Source organism: Oncorhynchus clarkii, chromosome 31, assembly GCF_045791955.1.
Source record: "Oncorhynchus clarkii lewisi isolate Uvic-CL-2024 chromosome 31, UVic_Ocla_1.0, whole genome shotgun sequence".
In the NCBI taxonomy this organism is placed as follows: domain Eukaryota; kingdom Metazoa; phylum Chordata; class Actinopteri; order Salmoniformes; family Salmonidae; genus Oncorhynchus; species Oncorhynchus clarkii.
The window spans coordinates 22,689,737-22,708,702 of NC_092177.1; the positions used below are offsets into that span (position 1 = coordinate 22,689,737).

At 43.0% G+C, this 18,966-nt stretch overlaps 1 protein-coding gene across 2 annotated transcripts in view; it reads left to right on the top strand.

Moving 5' to 3' along the window:
* LOC139391129 (5-hydroxytryptamine receptor 4-like) overlaps positions 1-18,966 on the top strand; it is a 97,765-nt gene that overhangs the window by 48,801 nt on the left and 29,998 nt on the right. For both annotated transcript variants that reach the window (XM_071138676.1, XM_071138677.1), the window contains exons 4-6: positions 297-497; positions 6,731-6,884; positions 16,108-16,676. In XM_071138676.1, coding sequence (XP_070994777.1) covers positions 297-497; positions 6,731-6,884; positions 16,108-16,676 — 924 coding nt within the window. The remainder of the gene's footprint in view (positions 1-296; positions 498-6,730; positions 6,885-16,107; positions 16,677-18,966) is intronic.

Consider the following 18,966-nt stretch of genomic DNA (forward strand, 5'->3'; position numbering starts at 1 on the left):
AGACCTTATCTCCAAAACATAAACTTTTCAGGAAATTAGATTAAAAGGCCACATTTTTCCAGTATTTTGAGTAAATGTTTTTGGTCCTATAGTCATGAAATGTTCAGAGTACATTGAGGGGTTACTGCTTTCATATAGCCTACGTCTGTATTTTTGGCAAAAGTGGAGTTAGGAGGTTTTCATCCAACAGCGACGATACCTGCTACCACATGATACACCTATGATTCAAGTGAACAATGGCAATCATATTTAGATATATAGTCAATAAGATACTTCTCATTCCACTTCTCTCCCAGAAAAATCAAGACCAATTACTTCATAGTATCGCTGGCCTTTGCAGACCTGATGGTGTCGGTGCTGGTGATGCCGTTTGGTGCCATTGAGCTGATCCACCAGAACTGGATATATGGAGAAACCTTCTGCCTGGTCCGAACATCTCTAGATGTTCTGTTGACAACAGCCTCCATATTACACCTGTGTTGCATAGCCTTGGACAGGTAAGCACCACTGCTGAACACCTGGCTTGGAAAGACACTTCTAGTCAACATTTAGTCAGTAGTTCTAGTATTTCATACTAACACTATCAACCTATCAACACATTTTAACATGCTATTTAATTAACTGATTTATGATGGCACTTCCTGTAATTGACTTTACCAAGATGCCGAGGGCTACTGTATGAGACCAGCTTTATGATGACATAATACATCTGCTGGGCTCACATGTGAACACCCAATGCATCAGCTCTCCCACCAGACCAGTGTGTTCTTGGTCTTGCCTTGCTGCAAAAGATGAAATTGTAGTTTTATTCAATGATGTGGATGGAGAGCAAAACTTGTGCAGAGTGTGTAAGTAGCACTAGTAACTGACTGGCTGCAGTGTGGAGAGACACAATGTGCCATAAACGAAATGATTTAGATGTCATTTCCTCTGTAGTGAAGATCCTCTTTAATTATCATCCTTATTGTCCACATTAAAATGATTAATGAGTCTGATGATGAAAGCGAATGGGAAATGAAGAGAGAATGCTTTTAAAGAATTACAGGAATATTATGCATTAATATATTAATCAATGCATTAATATGTGTTGTAAAAAGCTGCTGGGAAAATCCTGGTTTTGCGTAAAATGGTGGATAACATGTCAGCGTAATAGCTGCATGGTCAATCTGACGTCTGCATTGACCGTGCAGCATTTACAGTGATACGGCCTTTGTAGAAGTCAGGGCATTCATACTCATTGTGCTTCAAGGAGCAGTGCAGACCTGTTGAGCAGAGCTGTTGTGAAGGAAGTTGTCAAGGAATTTGTCAAGGAAGTGAATTTGTGTTTATACAGGACATCCCGCCCCCACCTACTTTCAACCAATCATGTCAATGCGAAGCTATACAGAGCCCTCCACATTGTTACAACATTTGTGTGGACGCGGCGATGTGGTACAGAGCTTAATTTGGCCTCTGCATGCCTCCGGAGGCTCCACAATTGATCACACCCTCCATATGGAGCCTCTGACCACACCTCTGAATCAAGCATAAATGGGCTTTTCAGGATTCTAACCATACACAACTATAGGATGCATGACTTCCACTGCATTGCAGAGTAGCTAGTTCGTTCAAAGTGCTTTCCATGCTGAGCTAAGTATTGGTGAATTCTATCAACAGAGGGGGCCGGTTTATGGCAGCTGAGCTCTGAGTGCAGCGATGGATAGGATTGGGTCACTCCGTCCCCTGCAGTTATTATTATGAAAGCAATGTTACAATAATAATGGTTCTTACCGGGGTCATAGGGCCAGACAGTAGGACGGAGAGAGAAGAGAGAAAGAAAAAGAGAGGGAGAGAGAAAAGGAGAGGATTTAGCCTTTTCCTCTGTCTCACTCCCTCTTATTTTTTTCTCTCTCTCCACCTCTCCTCTTAGCCCAGAGAAGAGAAGTGTTTTAAGTTTAAACCACTGACAGCTCTTCAATTAAATGGTAGTTTAAACCACTGACAGCTCTTCATTAATGTTAGTGGAGGATGGAATTTTGCCGTCCACATATTTTTGGGAGAGCCACACCATTCCCTAGAGACGACACCATTCCCTAGAGATATGAGTGTATATGAAATATAATTGTGTTTAAGGTGAAAATTGGATTTTATTATTTACGAATGAATGGTGAGATGTTCCATTTATTCATTGTTTTGTTCCTCAATGCTCAGTGAAGGGAAGTACGTTTTCCTCCAGTGTGTGGATTAATAGTTGTGTGCGTCAGGCACTAGAAGTTCCAGTAAGCTACGACCGCTAGCAGACAGTTATTACAATCATGAATCTTGCAGGAGGCTCATTTTTGGCTATTTCACAACCCATTTACCATTCCAAGTGTTTACAATGAGGAAGAAACATGCAACAAAAATGGTCTCTCGCCTGCCAGTCCTTTGGGCAGTCACTTAGTTAATGCATAAAACAATTTTAGCTATGTCAATGGTGTAAAACATGGAGTGCCCTGAATCCAAATGGCTCTGTCATCTCATATTTCCAATCTGCCCTTCAAACTTTAAATGTTCAAATTCTATTCGTCGGTGTTGTAGAAAGTGTGGTGTGTTTACTGTAGGTTGTCTTTGTGTTGTTCTCCAAACGGTCTTCTTGTCCTTCTTGTTGTGTTTTTTTGAATAGGAATTTCAATGAGCCACCAAATGATTTTGGGTCTTGTAGATGAATGTTATCAGTTCACACATCCCTGCTCTCTGTGCTTCCCTGTATACTATTAGTCTCGCGTTTTTGCACATGCTCAGACAGCCATACTCTTTCTAGAACAATGGCGATCCACTGACGGCGTGCAACATGCTTCAATGTGCCAGTAAATCAGCACAAGCTACTTTTACATTTTTTCAAATTGCCAGCTTCTTGGAGCTAGAATTGGGATTATGTATACTGTGCTAATGCCAATAATGCCAAAAGAGTAACAGAGATCAATGTATAATACAGCAAACTTAGCAAAACCAGGATTTTGTGGTAAGTACAGTACATGGGGGCTGCCATCGTAATGCAGATGAAGAATCACAGTCATTTCCAGAGATTGGCCGGGTAACATTACTTTTTGAACATGCAAATTGTATTGTTCCTCCTAAAAACCAATATACCTTGTACTTTATTATCGATACGTCGTCTTTCTGGTACCACATATTACTGTGACAGTAAGGCCTTGACATTGGCCAAGAGAAAGGAAGAGAAAAGCTTCAGGACATACAGCCATTCATTTGTCTCTGAGGGAATACAAACTTAAAGGATTCAAAATAGCTACAGTGAATGCTACACTCCTATGGTTCCAAAAGGGTTCTTCGGCTGACCCCATAGGGGAACCCTTTTTGGTTCCCGGTAGAACCCTTTTTTTCCCCCTGAGATAGCACCTTTTTATCTAAGAGTGTAAAAAGGCTAATGTGCGTTCTTAATGGAGATGTCTTCCAGTAAATCCTGTGTCTCTGTACAGATAAATAGAAAGGCAGTACTGGTTTGCTAAGAGTGGTGTATTTAAAAAGGGAAAGAATGCGCAGTGACCCTGAATGGACAATCTGTTTTTCATAGAACAGGGTTGAAATAAAGTGTTGGTAGTTAACGTTTTGGTCTCTGCTCTTACAGCACAGATGTCTGCTTTTCCTTTGCCTTCAGGTTAACATCTCCATAATGTACATTTGTGCGGTGCCAGCAGAGCTTGGAATTGAGTTTTACACAAGTTCCTATAATGCCCCCCCACTGGGCACAGACGTCAGTTCAACGTCTAGTTTTGATTTACATTTGGTTGAGTTGTGAATTCAATGTAAAATGTCAATTCAATGTAAATTCAACAAATCATTTCACCAAGTCATTGGATTTAGGTTAAAAGTTGGGTGAAAGAAATACTAAATGCCTTTACGTTGATGACTTTCTGCAAATCCATTCAGTTAATTCAACATCATCACATAGATTTGGGGGGTTGAAATGATGTCTAAATAATGTTGATTCAACCAGTTTTTGTCCAGCGGGCCTTTTCCAGCGTAAGACCAGAAGGAACATTTCAAATGAACGATGGATTGTTAAAACTCTTAAATCCGATTTACTAACAGCAGAATTCTGGATCACATGGAATTGAAGTTTAAGTACCTGGTTTGTTGATCCATCTGTTTTCCATTGAGGCTCTCCTTTAGGTAGCTATTGGTGGCCAAAGTTAGCTTAATAAGCAAGGTGAACAGATGTAGAAGGTTGGCCTGGTGTCAACAAACCACACGGCTGCTGTGCTTCTGGCCTTCTGACAGACAGGCTCGGTTTTGGCTAGGTGAGACAAGAAGTGGCGCAGTGCACGTACACAACCATGCTCCATCTAACCTAGACTCACAAACATGTTATTAATGAAGTCATGCTGTTTCAGAGCCATAATACACTCATTACTCAAGCAATACAGGGCAGGCTCACAAGATATCCTCGTCTTCTGAAAACCTGAGTACAAAACTGATGGAAGATGCCTCTCTGAACTTGGTAAACTGGCCTGGCACTATTTTCTTTCTAATGTGTCAGCTTTGTGTAGCAGTCCGACCGATCAGGTGCTCTCTTTATTTATTGATGTTGTTAACAGTTGGTGGCTCCAGTTCAGTTGACCTGCAATGAAATATTAAATGCCCTCACTAACATCTCTCTGAGTCATGAAGGGTGACAGAGAGAGTAAGCATAGTAGGTCCTTGAAGACATGGTGGGCTGTGGTGCTGTGGCATAGTGATACAGACTGCAATGGGCTGCAGTGGGCTGTGGTACAGTGATACAGGGTGCAATGGGGTGTGGTACAGTGATGCAAGGTGCAGTGGGCTGTGGTACAGTGATGCAAGGTGCAGTGGGCTGTGGTACAAGGTGCAATGGGCTGTGGTACAGTGATACAGGGTGCAATGGGCTGTGGTACAGGGTGCAATGGGCTGTGGTACAGTGATACAGACTGCAATGGGCTGTGATACAGGGTGCAATGGGCTGTGGTACAGTGATACAGACTGCAATGGGCTGTGGTACAGTGATACAGGGTGCAATGGGCTGTGGTACCGTGATACAGAATGCGATGGGCTGCAATGGGCTGCAATGGGCTGCAATGGGCTGCAATAGGCTGTTGTACAGTGATACAGGCTGCAATGGGCTGCAATGGGCTGTGGTACAGTGATACATACTGCAATGGGCTGCAATGGGCTGTGGTACAGTGATACAGACTGCAATGGGCTGTGGTACAGTGATACAGGGTGCAATGGGCTGTGGTACAGTGATACAGACTGCAATGGGCTGTGGTACAGTGATACAGACTGCAATGGGCTGTGGTACAGAGATACAGACTGCAATGGGCTGCAATGGGCTTTGGTACAGTGATACAGACTGCAATGGGCTGCAATGGGCTGTGGTACAGTGATACAGGCTGCAATGGGCTGTGGTACAGTGATACATACTGCAATGGGCTGCAATAGGCTGTGGTACAGTGATACAGGCTGCAATGGGCTGCAATGGGCTGTGGTACAGTGATACAGACTGCAATGGGCTGCAATGGGTGGCAATAGGCTGTGGTACAGTGATACAGACTGCAATGGGTGGCAATAGGCTGTGGTACAGTGATACAGACTGCAATGGGTGGCAATAGGCTGTGGTACATTGATACAGACTGCAATGGGCTGCAATGGGTGGCAATAGGCTGTGGTACAGTGATACAGACTGCAATGGGCTACAGTAGGCAGGCCCAGTCTTGCCATGAGAAATCACGGTGTGATGAACCCATTCCAGGAATGTAACACCGAGGCCAGGGGAAAGCGACTACATTGGGGATGTCCGTTCTGGAAGAGAGGGAAAGTAGTCTTCTCCCTTTGACAACGGCCATAGGAGTTGGCAAGACAGAACAGATCTGAGACCAGGCTATGCAGAGAGGGAGAGGTTTACCACTTTATATCCATTGTGTATCAAAGCTGACATGACAACCTGGGGACCAATACCCACCACCGGGCAGCCATCGCCGTGATCCTGTTGACTATTCATGTGATGTTTCAGCTAATCCCCATCCATTGTGGAGGATTGCCTGTGTCTTTTTACACAGTGAAATGGTGTCGGCGTACGCAAGAAATGATCGATATCAAGGTCTTTTTGTTTAGTGGAATAGGAATTAATTGAACTGTCAAACGTCAACGATCAGTTAAATACCACTCAGAAAGCAATCCCGTCGACAATGAGAGCTTCGACCTGGTTGCTGTGTGTTCATGTTGCCATAGTAACCTGAAGTCCCTGAAAGAGGAAGAGCAAGTCAAGTGAGGCCTCTGGGACATTAACCTCTCAAGCTCCACAGACAGAGGGTTCAGCCAAGTCAAGTAGCAATTTGTGACTGACGCCATTTCAGCAATTTTTTTGCCCCTTGTAAATAATTTAATGATCATGAAAAGTACACTCTAATATCACTTTCCCAGAAAAGAGGTAGAGATGTTTGATGTTGAAAATGTCCAAGATTAAGCAAATCTCTCAGCTACGCTCTGAACATGATAAGCACAGCTTTAAAAAGATCTCAGATAGCAACATCAAACCCTTTGAGATCACAACTATACCTTTTATCTGTGTTTCTCACAAGGATCATGTGGTTTTAACAAGGTGTCAATTTCAGGTGCAAGATACACTTGTTGACCCGGATTTTGTCCACTGAATAAAAAGCTTGCATTAAATATAATCATATCTATTTCCGATATGGAATCTTCCTTAGAAGTGTATCCTCTTCTTCTCTAGGTACTATGCCATCTGCTGCCAGCCGCTGGTCTACAGGAAGAAGATGACATCACTGAGAGTGGCTCTAATGTTAGGAGGATGCTGGGTAATCCCCACCTTTATATCCTTTCTACCCATTATGCAAGGATGGAACAGTATTGGAATAGACCATTTGGTGAGTTAAAACTATTTTCAGTTTTTATGTGTGTATACACTGTGAATATTTGACAAACCATGCAGTAAAACAAGGTCAAATTAAACGTGTTGTTTTGACTGTGCTACCTATATTGTAACCAATTCCATATGATGTCAAGGACACCTTCACACAACCAAAAGGGTTTTAGTGAAGATCTGTTCCATGCGCTATAGGGCACATGCTACCTGTTTCAGAGGATCACCTCCCAGCAGACTGAGATTGAATCTGTGTCTAGGATATGATACTGAAGCAGTAAAGCCCACCTCCCACTGCTGCTCATATGAAAACAATGGCTGAAGCAGTAAAGCCCACCTCCCACTGCTGCTCATATGAAAACAATGGTTGAAGCAGTAAAGCCCACCTCCCACTGCTACTCATATGAAAACAATGGCTGAAGCAGTAAAGCCCACCTCCCACTGCTGCTCATATGAAAACAATGGTTGAAACAGTAAAGCCCACCTCCCACTGCTGCTCATATGAAAACAATGGTTGAAGCAGTAAAGCCCACCTCCCACTACTGCTCATATGAAAACAATGGTTGAAGCAGTAACGCCCACCTCCTGCTACAGCTCATATGAAAACAATGGTTGAAGCAGTAAAGCCCACCTCCCACTGCTGCTCATATGAAAACAATGGTTGAAGCAGTAAAACCCACCTCCCACTGCTACTCATATGAAAACAATGGTTGAAGCAGTAAAGCTCACCTCCTGCTACTGCTCATATGAAAACAATGGCTGGAAGTGAAAGCTCAATGAAAGGCATTGGAGGACTGATACTGTGTGATGATTATGCTCAAATGAAACAACAGGGAGTCTGAATCGAAATGTCAGACCCAATTCTAATGTACCAACCCAAAACAAATGGACAGGGGGAGAGGGTGATGTAATGAAAAGTATTGGTCGAGATGGGGTAACCCTGTCTATGTCTATCATAATCATGAACTAGGGAATGGGATGAATATATTTAAAAACAGAACAACACAGACCCTGAAAAACTGGTTTTGTTAGATTTGTTTAAATGGAGGACATCTCTTTCTAATAATACTGTTCAGGTATGAACTGTGATTTGACTCCAGAAGGTAGGAGGTTATGTCATAAAGTTTAGTTTAATAATCATATTATTTGGTCCGTTGTTGAGTATTTACATCAGGGATTGGCAACCTACCCCCTTTTGAAGGCCCTCGGATCACCCCCCCAAAAAAATAATTACTCGCTGCACCTACTGTAACATCTACTAATGTTTGTGCGACCAATAAACTTTGATTCACATTTTTGAATACAGCACGTCTCTGATCTTGTCAATATCAAAGGATTTTATTTCATCATAATAGTACATTACAGTATATATCGTACTTTATATGTTTCTACTATACAGATATACATTTTCATTATGTAGTTCTCAAAATCTGTAGTAGATAAACCAATATGCATCTAAAATTGGTTGGCTTTAAATGACGAGCAGATTATAAAGGCTTTATATAGCGTTCAGACAGAACATACATGTGTTACAAATGATCTGTAACATATCACATGCTTTATATAGCGTTCAGACAGAACATACAGATCATTTGTAACACATGTAACCATGTGACATGCTTTATATAGCGTTCAGACAGAACATACATGTGTTACAAATGATCTGTAACATATCACATGCTTTATATAGCGTTCAGACAGAACATACAGATCATTTGTAACACATGTAACCATGTGACATGCTTTATATAGCGTTCAGACAGAACATATATGTGTTACAAATGATCTGTAACCATGTGACATGCTTTATATAGCGTTCAGACAGAACATACATGTGTTACAAATGATCTGTAACCATATGACATGCTTTATATAGCGTTCAGACAGAACATACATGTGTTACAAATGATCTGTAACCATATGACATGCTTTATATAGCGTTCAGACAGAACATACATGTGTTACAAATGATCTGTAACCATATGACATGCTTTATATAGCGTTCAGACAGAACATGTGTTACAAATGATCTGTAACCATATGACATGCTTTATATAGCGTTCAGACAGAACATATATGTGTTACAAATGATCTGTAACCATATGACATGCTTTATATAGCATTCAGACAGAACATACATGTGTTACAAATGATCTGTAACCATATGACATGCTTTATATAGCGTTCAGACAGAACATGTGTTACAAATGATCTGTAACCATATGACATGCTTTATATAGCGTTCAGACAGAACATACACGTGTTACAAATAATCTGTAACCATATGACATGCTTTATATAGCGTTCAGACAGAACATGTGTTACAAATGATCTGTAACCATATGACATGCTTTATAAAGGGTAGATTTTCCATATTCACAACATTACTTAAACCACATCAGGGGCGACTTTTGAAGTCTGTATAATGTAGTTGCCGTTTAATTCAGTGCACATGCCCTCAATGTTGTTTGATTAGAGGTTTTTCTGTAGCACTGTAAGAGGACATGTGGTGATTGTGTATTCCATGTACAATGACTTGAATTTGATATAGACTTGGTCTTTTACCAAATATGGCTATCTTCTGTATACTGTAAAATACATTTTGATATCTTTAGTGTTAGAGAAAATGTGCATGTTTTATAAAGGTCTCTCTTGATCAAAACGTCTGCCCTCATCGCTGTGAACGTCTCAAGGAGCTAAAGCTTGGCTTCCTCTTCTCATATTAATCTTGTCCATCTATGACAAACAGATAGTGTTTCGATTATCTATATTTTTTAATCGCTATAAATCAATCTCTGAATGTACAATAGGGATGAAACGATTGTCCCCTGATGCACTACGATGTAAGTATTGCAGGTATGCGCTGTCACGTTCCTCTCCTTGTTCGGGCGGTGTTCGGCGGTCGACGTCACCGGTCTTCTAGCCCTCGCCGATCCATTTTTCATTTTCCATTTGTTTTGTCTTGTTTTCCCACACACCTGGTTTTCATTCCCTCATTACGTGTTGTGTATTTAACCCTCTGTTCCCCCCATGTCTTTGTGTGGTATTGTTTGTTGTAAGTGCTTGTGCACATTTATGGTCTGGTGCGCGTCGGGTTTTGTACCCGTTCTTTATTATTCTGGATGCCGGTGGTTATATATATGTATAGTAAACTGCTCCGGTTATTACCCAGTTCTGCTCTCCTGCGTCTGACTTCGCTGCCACCAGATACACACGGCTTACATGCGCTTTGTTAGTGGTTGTGATGTAGGGTTGAGGCAGGAGGTGATGGACAGTGGGAGCAGATTAAATGGTAGGAGGGACATTCCAGCTTCAAGTGGTTTCAGATTTCAAATCCTACGTCACACAGGCAAAAAACATATGTATATTTCGATCTACGGTGTCCACAGATCGATTTATAAGCAAAATAGTTGGTTAGAACCAGTACCAGAACCACGCAGATCCCCTAAACAGGGGACTTTAAAATTAAGAGATTGTTAACAAAAGAGAAGAGAATTATATCAAAGTAATGCGAGCAGTGCATTGTAAAAGTCAGTTACTTAATATGAACATGTATTGCATTGTGAAATATGTATTTCCAGATGAAACACTGATTAATCTTGGTGAAGAAGTGATTTTATATGATTTTGTGTTTGCGTACTTTTACGCTGCTGCTACTCTGTTTATTATCTATGCATAGTCACTTTTCCCCTACCTACACATACATAATACCTCAATTACTTGGACCAACCGTACCCCTGCACATTGACTCGGTTCTGTAACCCCATGTATATAGCCTTAGTTATTGTTATTTTATTGTGCAACTCATTTTAAAATTGTTATTTAGTAAATACTTTTTTTACTCTTATTTTTCTTAAAACTGCATTGTTGATTAAGGCCTTGTAAGTAAGCATTTCACTGTCTGTTCTACACCTGTTGTATTTGGCGCATGTGACGAATACAATTTGATTTGATGTGCTTAGAGTTTTCACAACTGCCCCTTAGATGATCTGTTTTGAGTTGTGCACTAAGAGTTGTGAAAATGTACCACATGGTTGTGAACATGTACCCCATAGTTGTGAACATGTACCACATAGTTGTGAACATGTACCACATGGTTGTGAACATGTACTACATATGTGTGAACATGTACTACATATGTGTGAACATGTACTACATACGTGTGAACATGTACTACATAGTTGTGAACATGTACCATACATGTGTGAACATGTACCACACAGTTGTACGCATGTACCACATATTTGTGAACATGTACCATGCCATTGTGAACATGTCTCACATAGTTGTGAACATGTACCACATAGTTGTGAACATATAGTTGTGAACATGCACCATACAGTTGTGAACATGTACCACACAGTTGTAAGCATGTACCACACAGTTGTAAACATGTACCACATAGTTGTGAACATGTGTCACGCAGTTGTGAACATGTACCACATAGTTGTGAGACTTCCGGCGCCGACAGAGATGGCCGCCTCGCTTCGCGTTCCTAGGAAACTATGCAGTTTTTTTACGTGTTATTTCTTACATTAGTACCCCAGGTCATCTTAGGTTTCATCACATACAGTCGAGAAGAACTACTGAATATAAGATCAGCGTCAACTCACCATCAGTACGACCAAGAATACGCTTTTCGCGACGCGGATCCTGTGCTCTGCCTTACAAACAGGACAACGGAGTGGATCCCATGCAGCGACCCAAAAAAACGACTCCGAAAAAGAGGGAAACGAGGCGGTCTTCTGGTCAGACTCCAGAGACGGGCACATCGTGCACCATTCCCTAGCATTCTTCTTGCCAATGTCCAGTCTCTTGACAACAAGGTTGATGAAATCCGAGCAAGGGTAGCATTCCAGAGGGACATCAGAGACTGTAACGTTCTTTGCTTCACGGAAACGTGGCTTACTGGAGAGACGCTATCCGAAGCGGTGCAGCCAACAGGTTTCTCCACGCATCGCGCAGACAGGAAAAAACATCTTTCTGGTAAAAAGAGGGGCGGGGGCGTATGCCTTATGACTAACGTGACATGGTGTGATGAAAGAAACATACAGGAACTCAAATCCTTCTGTTCACCTGATTTAGAATTCCTCACAATCAAATGTAGACCGCATCATCTACCAAGAGAATTCTCTTCGATTATAATCACAGCCGTATATATCCCCCCCCAAGCAGACACATCGTTGGCTCTGAATGAACTTTATTTGACTCTTTGCAAACTGGAAACCATTTATCCGGAGGCTGCATTCATTGTAGCTGGGGATTTTAACAAGGCTAATCTGAAAACAAGACTCCCCAAATTTTATCAGCATATCGATTGCGCAACCAGGGGTGGAAAGACCTTGGATCATTGTTACTCTAACTTCCGCGACGCATATAAGGCCCTGCCCCGCCCCCCTTTCGGAAAAGCTGACCACGACTCCATTTTGTTGATCCCTGCCTACAGACAGAAACTAAAACAAGAGGCTCCCACGCTGAGGTCTGTCCAACGCTGGTCCGACCAAGCTGACTCCACACTCCAAGACTGCTTCCATCACGTGGACTGGGACATGTTTCGTATTGCGTCAGACAACAACATTGACGAATACGCTGATTCGGTGTGCGAGTTCATTAGAACGTGCGTTGAAGATGTCGTTCCCATAGCAACGATTAAAACATTCCCTAACCAGAAACCGTGGATTGATGGCAGCATTCGTGTGAAACTGAAAGCGCGAACCACTGCTTTTAATCAGGGCAAGGTGTCTGGTAACATGACCGAATACAAACAGTGCAGCTATTCCCTCCGCAAGGCTATCAAACAAGCTAAGCGTCAGTACAGAGACAAAGTAGAATCTCAATTCAACGGCTCAGACACAAGAGGCATGTGGCAGGGTCTACAGTCAATCACGGACTACAGGAAGAAATCCAGCCCAGTCACGGACCAGGATGTCCTGCTCCCAGGCAGACTAAATAACTTTTTTGCCCGCTTTGAGGACAATACAGTGCCACTGACACGGCCTGCAACGAAAACTTGCGGTCTCTCCTTCACTGCAGCTGAGGTGAGTAAGACATTTAAACGTGTTAACCCTCGCAAGGCTGCAGGCCCAGACGGCATCCCCAGCCGCGCCCTCAGAGCATGCGCAGACCAGCTGGCCGGTGTGTTTACGGACATATTCAATCAATCCCTATACCAGTCTGCTGTTCCCACATGCTTCAAGAGGGCCACCATTGTTCCTGTTCCCAAGAAAGCTAAGGTAACTGAGCTAAACGACTACCGCCCCGTAGCACTCACTTCCGTCATCATGAAGTGCTTTGAGAGACTAGTCAAGGACCATATCACCTCCACCCTACCTGACACCCTAGACCCACTCCAATTTGCTTACCGCCCAAATAGGTCCACAGACGATGCAATCTCAACCACACTGCACACTGCCCTAACCCATCTGGACAAGAGGAATACCTATGTGAGAATGCTGTTCATTGACTACAGCTCGGCATTCAACACCATAGTACCCTCCAAGCTCGTCATCAAGCTCGAGACCCTGGGTCTCGACCCCGCCCTGTGCAACTGGGTACTGGACTTCCTGACGGGCCGCCCCCAGGTGGTGAGGGTAGGCAACAACATCTCCTCCCCGCTGATCCTCAACACTGGGGCCCCACAAGGGTGCGTTCTGAGCCCTCTCCTGTACTCCCTGTTCACCCACGACTGCGTGGCCACGCACGCCTCCAACTCAATCATCAAGTTTGCGGACGACACAACAGTGGTAGGCTTGATTACCAACAACGACGAGACGGCCTACAGGGAGGAGGTGAGGGCCCTCGGAGTGTGGTGTCAGGAAAATAACCTCACACTCAACATCAACAAAACTAAGGAGATGATTGTGGACTTCAGGAAACAGCAGAGGGAACACCCCCCTATCCACATCGATGGAACAGTAGTGGAGAGGGTAGCAAGTTTTAAGTTCCTCGGCATACACATCACAGACAAACTGAATTGGTCCACTCACACAGACAGCATTGTGAAGAAGGCGCAGCAGCGCCTCTTCAACCTCAGGAGGCTGAAGAAATTTGGCTTGTCACCAAAAGCACTCACAAACTTCTACAGATGCACAATCGAGAGCATCCTGGCGGGCTGTATCACCGCCTGGTACGGCAACTGCTCCGCCCTCAACCGTAAGGCTCTCCAGAGGGTAGTGAGGTCTGCACAACGCATCACCGGGGGCAAACTACCTGCCCTCCAGGACACCTACACCACCCGATGTCACAGGAAGGCCATAAAGATCATCAAGGACATCAACCACCCGAGCCACTGCCTGTTCACCCCGCTATCATCCAGAAGGCGAGGTCAGTACAGGTGCATCAAAGCTGGGACCGAGAGACTGAAAAACAGCTACTATCTCAAGGCTATCAGACTGTTAAACAGCCACCACTAACATTGAGTGGCTGCTGCCAACACACTGACACTGACTCAACTCCAGCCACTTTAATAATGGGAATTGATGGGAAATGATGTAAATATATCACTAGCCACTTTAAACAATGCTACCTTATATAATGTTACTTACCCTACATTATTCATCTCATAGGCATACGTATATACTGTACTCTATATCATCGACTGTATCCTTATGTAATACATGTATCACTAGCCACTTTAACTATGCCACTTTGTTTACATACTCATCTCATATGTATATACTGTACTCGATACAATCTACTGTATCTGCCTATGCTGCTCTGTACCATCACTCATTCATATATCCTTATGTACATATTATTTATCCCCTCACACTGTGTACAAGACAGTAGTTTTGGAATTGTTAGTTAGATTACTTGTTGGTTATTACTGCATTGTCGGAACTAGAAGCACAAGCATTTCGCTACACTCGCATTAACATCTGCTAACCATGTGTATGTGACAAATAAAATTTGATTTGATTTGATTTGATTTGATGTACCACACAGTTGTGAACATTGCACCAAAGTGATAAAAAAAAACTGTAGCATGCAATAATGTAGCCTAAATCAAGTGTATTGATTTGCTCTTGACTCAAGTAGTAGTCTTAAATGCTCTATTCACCCTCGAGCTGAGGGTGTGTCCTGTTTTATCTGTCTTCACGTAACTTAGCCTAATTCAATATAATCAATCAATCGTTCATTCATGTCATACGAGTCATTCATGCCTTTGAAAGAGGGACTCAGCTAAATGACGTTGCCACGAGCAGCACCGCAGATATTGAGATGAGTGAGACACAAGACTTCGCTCTCACACAGTCACACACAGTATCTGCGCATGTGCACGAGCCAGGGAACCAAAACAGCAGAGGAGTTGAGCCTCACGCTTCAACGCTCTTAGTTGTTGTGAAAATTGACCCACTATGATGTTCACTCTGCATCTAAGTCATATCGCTGAGTATTCCTTTAAATACAAACAAGCATTTTATTTTGAAATGAAATAACAAAGGGAGCCTTGAATAATTAAACAATAAATAAAGAATGAGCTTTTCTGCCAAACACCTATTTGAATAATCGTTCAAAAGCCTGGTGATTTGAATACATGTTTGATTAGTAAAACATTTGGATCAGTTATGGGTCTACTTTGATAGTTTACAAGATCCAGCAAGGCACATTAGCAGGGCAGTCATACGCTGTGCGTACTGTATATATGCAGTGCGTATACCTATCAATCGTAGACTAGTGTCATTTATTTTCTCCAGAGTAGAGACAGGTATGACCTGAGGTGGCCAGAGATTCTGGCAGGGTGCCGGTGGAGGACAGTGATTAATGATCTGTTTCAAAGCCCTCATCTTCCCCACTCTGGACCTAGTCGCTACTTTCAGGAAATAGCATTGATGGAAGTTTGGTTTTGCACCATTCATCATTGCTCTCCTAGATACGTTTAAGGGTTTAGAAAATCTACTTGATGAACAGGAGCCTACAGGACTCCATTGTAAATGGTAGAAAACCCTGACAAGCTCAGTCCTCTTACCATAGACATAATTAATTGACAACATTTTTCACTGAACTGTATTGATCTGATTCATATAAACGTGCCATGTCATATACTTATTCTCTGAATGATTACTGTTCTGTGTCCGTGAAACTAATGTTTCATGAACTGACACATTAACCATGTGTTTTTTCTTCTTCTGTGATGTGTCTCTGTGTGTGTGTGTGTGTGTGTCTGTGTGTGTGTGTGTGTGTCTCTGTGGTGGTGGTGGTGTTACCACATCCCAACCCCTTGGTAGATAGAGGAACGGAAGATCAGCGGTGGTGCAGCCAACGCGACGGCGTGTGTCTTCATGGTCAATAAGCCCTACGCTCTGACGTGTTCCGTGGTGGCCTTCTACATCCCACTGGGGTTGATGGTGCTGGCCTACCAGCGCATCTATGTGACTGCACGGGAGCACGCACGCCAAATCAGTATGCTGCAACGGGCGGGGGCCGCCTCGGCAGACAGCGCCGACCACCAGCGCAACCACCGCATGCGTACAGAGACCAAGGCGGCCAAGACTCTGTGCATCATCATGGGCTGTTTCTGCCTGTGCTGGGCCCCTTTTTTTATCACCAACGTGGTGGACCCCTTTATAAACTACACAGTGCCGGGCCAGCTGTGGGCAGCATGCCTGTGGCTGGGCTACATTAACTCCATGCTTAATCCCATTCTCTATGCCTTCCTGAACAAGTCCTTCCGCCGTGCCTTCCTCATCATCCTCTGCTGTGGGAGAAAGCGTTACAGTGCCAGGCGACCATCCATACTGGGGCCGGGGCCCCCCTGCTCGGCCACACAGATCAACGGCTCCACCCATGTGCTCAAGTAAGTGTCTACTTCCTCCTCACCTACCTGAGAGCCCTTCACTAACTCTCTACAGCCCACAGATACTATTCAGATGGTGTTGGTGGCAGCTTGAGGTTTTATTATTAATATATTGAATGGGTTCTTAGGCAGAGGAGACATGGATCAAGTCCATGTGGATGAACTGTAGCCTACATGACCACCATGCAGCTGTCTTAACATTCCCACCATGTTCCTGGATCTGAGGACTGATGAGACATATTAGTTTACACAGATGACCATCTACAAAAGACTGTTTGCTTTTGTGTGAGACTTGGTGAGCTAGAGACTTGCAGTAGTACATCAATCAGCCGGCTTATTACATTTCAGCCACCCACCCAACTGTCCAATTTTAGAATTCTCAGACTATAATGGAATAAAAACTGTATTGCTCTGTCCACTCAATGCATAATTAATTTATCCCCTTGGCTGTTCTAGAGGAGGGACCTGATTTATGTTACATGGCTATTATACGGTCACTAGAGGTTAGACCTGATGTACGCTACATGGCTATTATAGGGTCACTAGAGGTTAGACCTGATGTATGTTACATGGCTATTATAGGGTCACTAGAGGCTGGACCTGATGTAAGCTACATGGCTATTATAGGGTCACTAGAGGTTAGACCTGATGCATGTTACATGGCTATAATAGGGTCACTAGAGGTTAGACCTGATGTATGTTACATGGCTATTATAGGGTCACTAGAGGCTGGACCTGATGTACGCTACATGGCTATTATAGGGTCACTAGACATTGGACCTGATGTACAGTACCAGTCAAAAAGTTTGGACACACCTACTCATTCGAAGGTTTATCTTTATTTGTACTATTTTCTACATTGTAGAATAATAGTGAAGACAACTATAAAATAACACATATGGAATCAAGTAGTAATAAGAATATATTTATATTTATATTCTATTTGAGATTCTTCAAAGTAGCCACCCTTTGCCTTGATGACAGTTTTAGCACACACTTGGCATTCTCTCAACCAGCTTCAACTGGAATGCTTTTCCAACGTTCTTGAAGGAGTTTCCACATATGCTGAGGACTTGTTGGCTGCTTTTCCTTCACTCATCCCAAACCATCTCATATGGGTTGAGGTCGGGTGATTGTTGAGGCCAGGTCATCTGATGCAGCACTCCATCATGCTCCTTCTTTGTCAAATTGCCGTTACACAACCTGGGAGGTATTTTGTCCCATTGTCCTGTTTAAAAACAAATGATAGTCCCACTAAGCGCAAACCAGATGGGATGTAAGTATCACCACCAAGCACCCCCCACACCATCACACCTCCTCCTCCATGCTTCACTGTGGGAACAACACATGCAGAGGTCATACATTCACCTACTCTGAGTCTCACTAAGACACAGCGGTTGGAACCAAAAATCTCAAATTTGGACTCATCAGACCAAAAGACAGATTTCCACCAGTCTAATGTCCATTACTCGTGTTTTTTTTTCTTATTGGTGTCCTTTAGTAGTGGTTTCTTTGCAGCAATTCGACCATGAAGGCCTGATTCATGCAGTCTCCTCTGAACAGTTGATGTTGAGATGTGTCTGTTATTGATGTGTCTGTTATTGTTATTGAAGCATTTATTTGGGCTGCAATTTCCGAGGCTGGTAACTTTAATGAACTTGTCCTTTGCAGCAGACGTAACTCTGGTTCTTCCTTTCCTGAAAGCCAGTTTTCATGGAAAGCCAGTTTTCCATGAAAGCCAGTTTCTTCACAGCGCTTTATGGTTTTTGCAACTGCACTTGAGGAAACTTTCAAAGTTCTGGAACTTCAAACTGGCTTCTGTATACCACCCCTACCTTGTCACAACACAACTGATTGGCTCAAACGCATTAAGAAGGAAAAACATTCCACAAATTCCATAAAGGGGGGGGTTATTAGCCAATACAAACGCACTGAATAACAGATTCCCTACATGGAACAACAGATAGGTGTAAGGTTCTGTATATATGTTCTTAGTCAACCTTGTGTTCTGTTTTGTTGTGTTCTTGAACGTAACCCTGTTTCTGTGTGTTCTTGAACGTAGCCCTGTCTTTCATTTTTGTTCATTGATTTCACCTGTGTTAGTTACTCACCTGGTCTCATCAACTCCTTATTTACTTCAGTTCATTCTGTTTGTGCCTTTGTGAGGTATTGTTCATTTTGACTCTACTAAGCCTTTTCCTAGCTCGTTTGTCAGAACCAGTTAGCCTTCAGTCCCAGTTTTGATTCACCTGGATGTTTGCCTACCTGTGTATGACCATTGCCTGCCTGT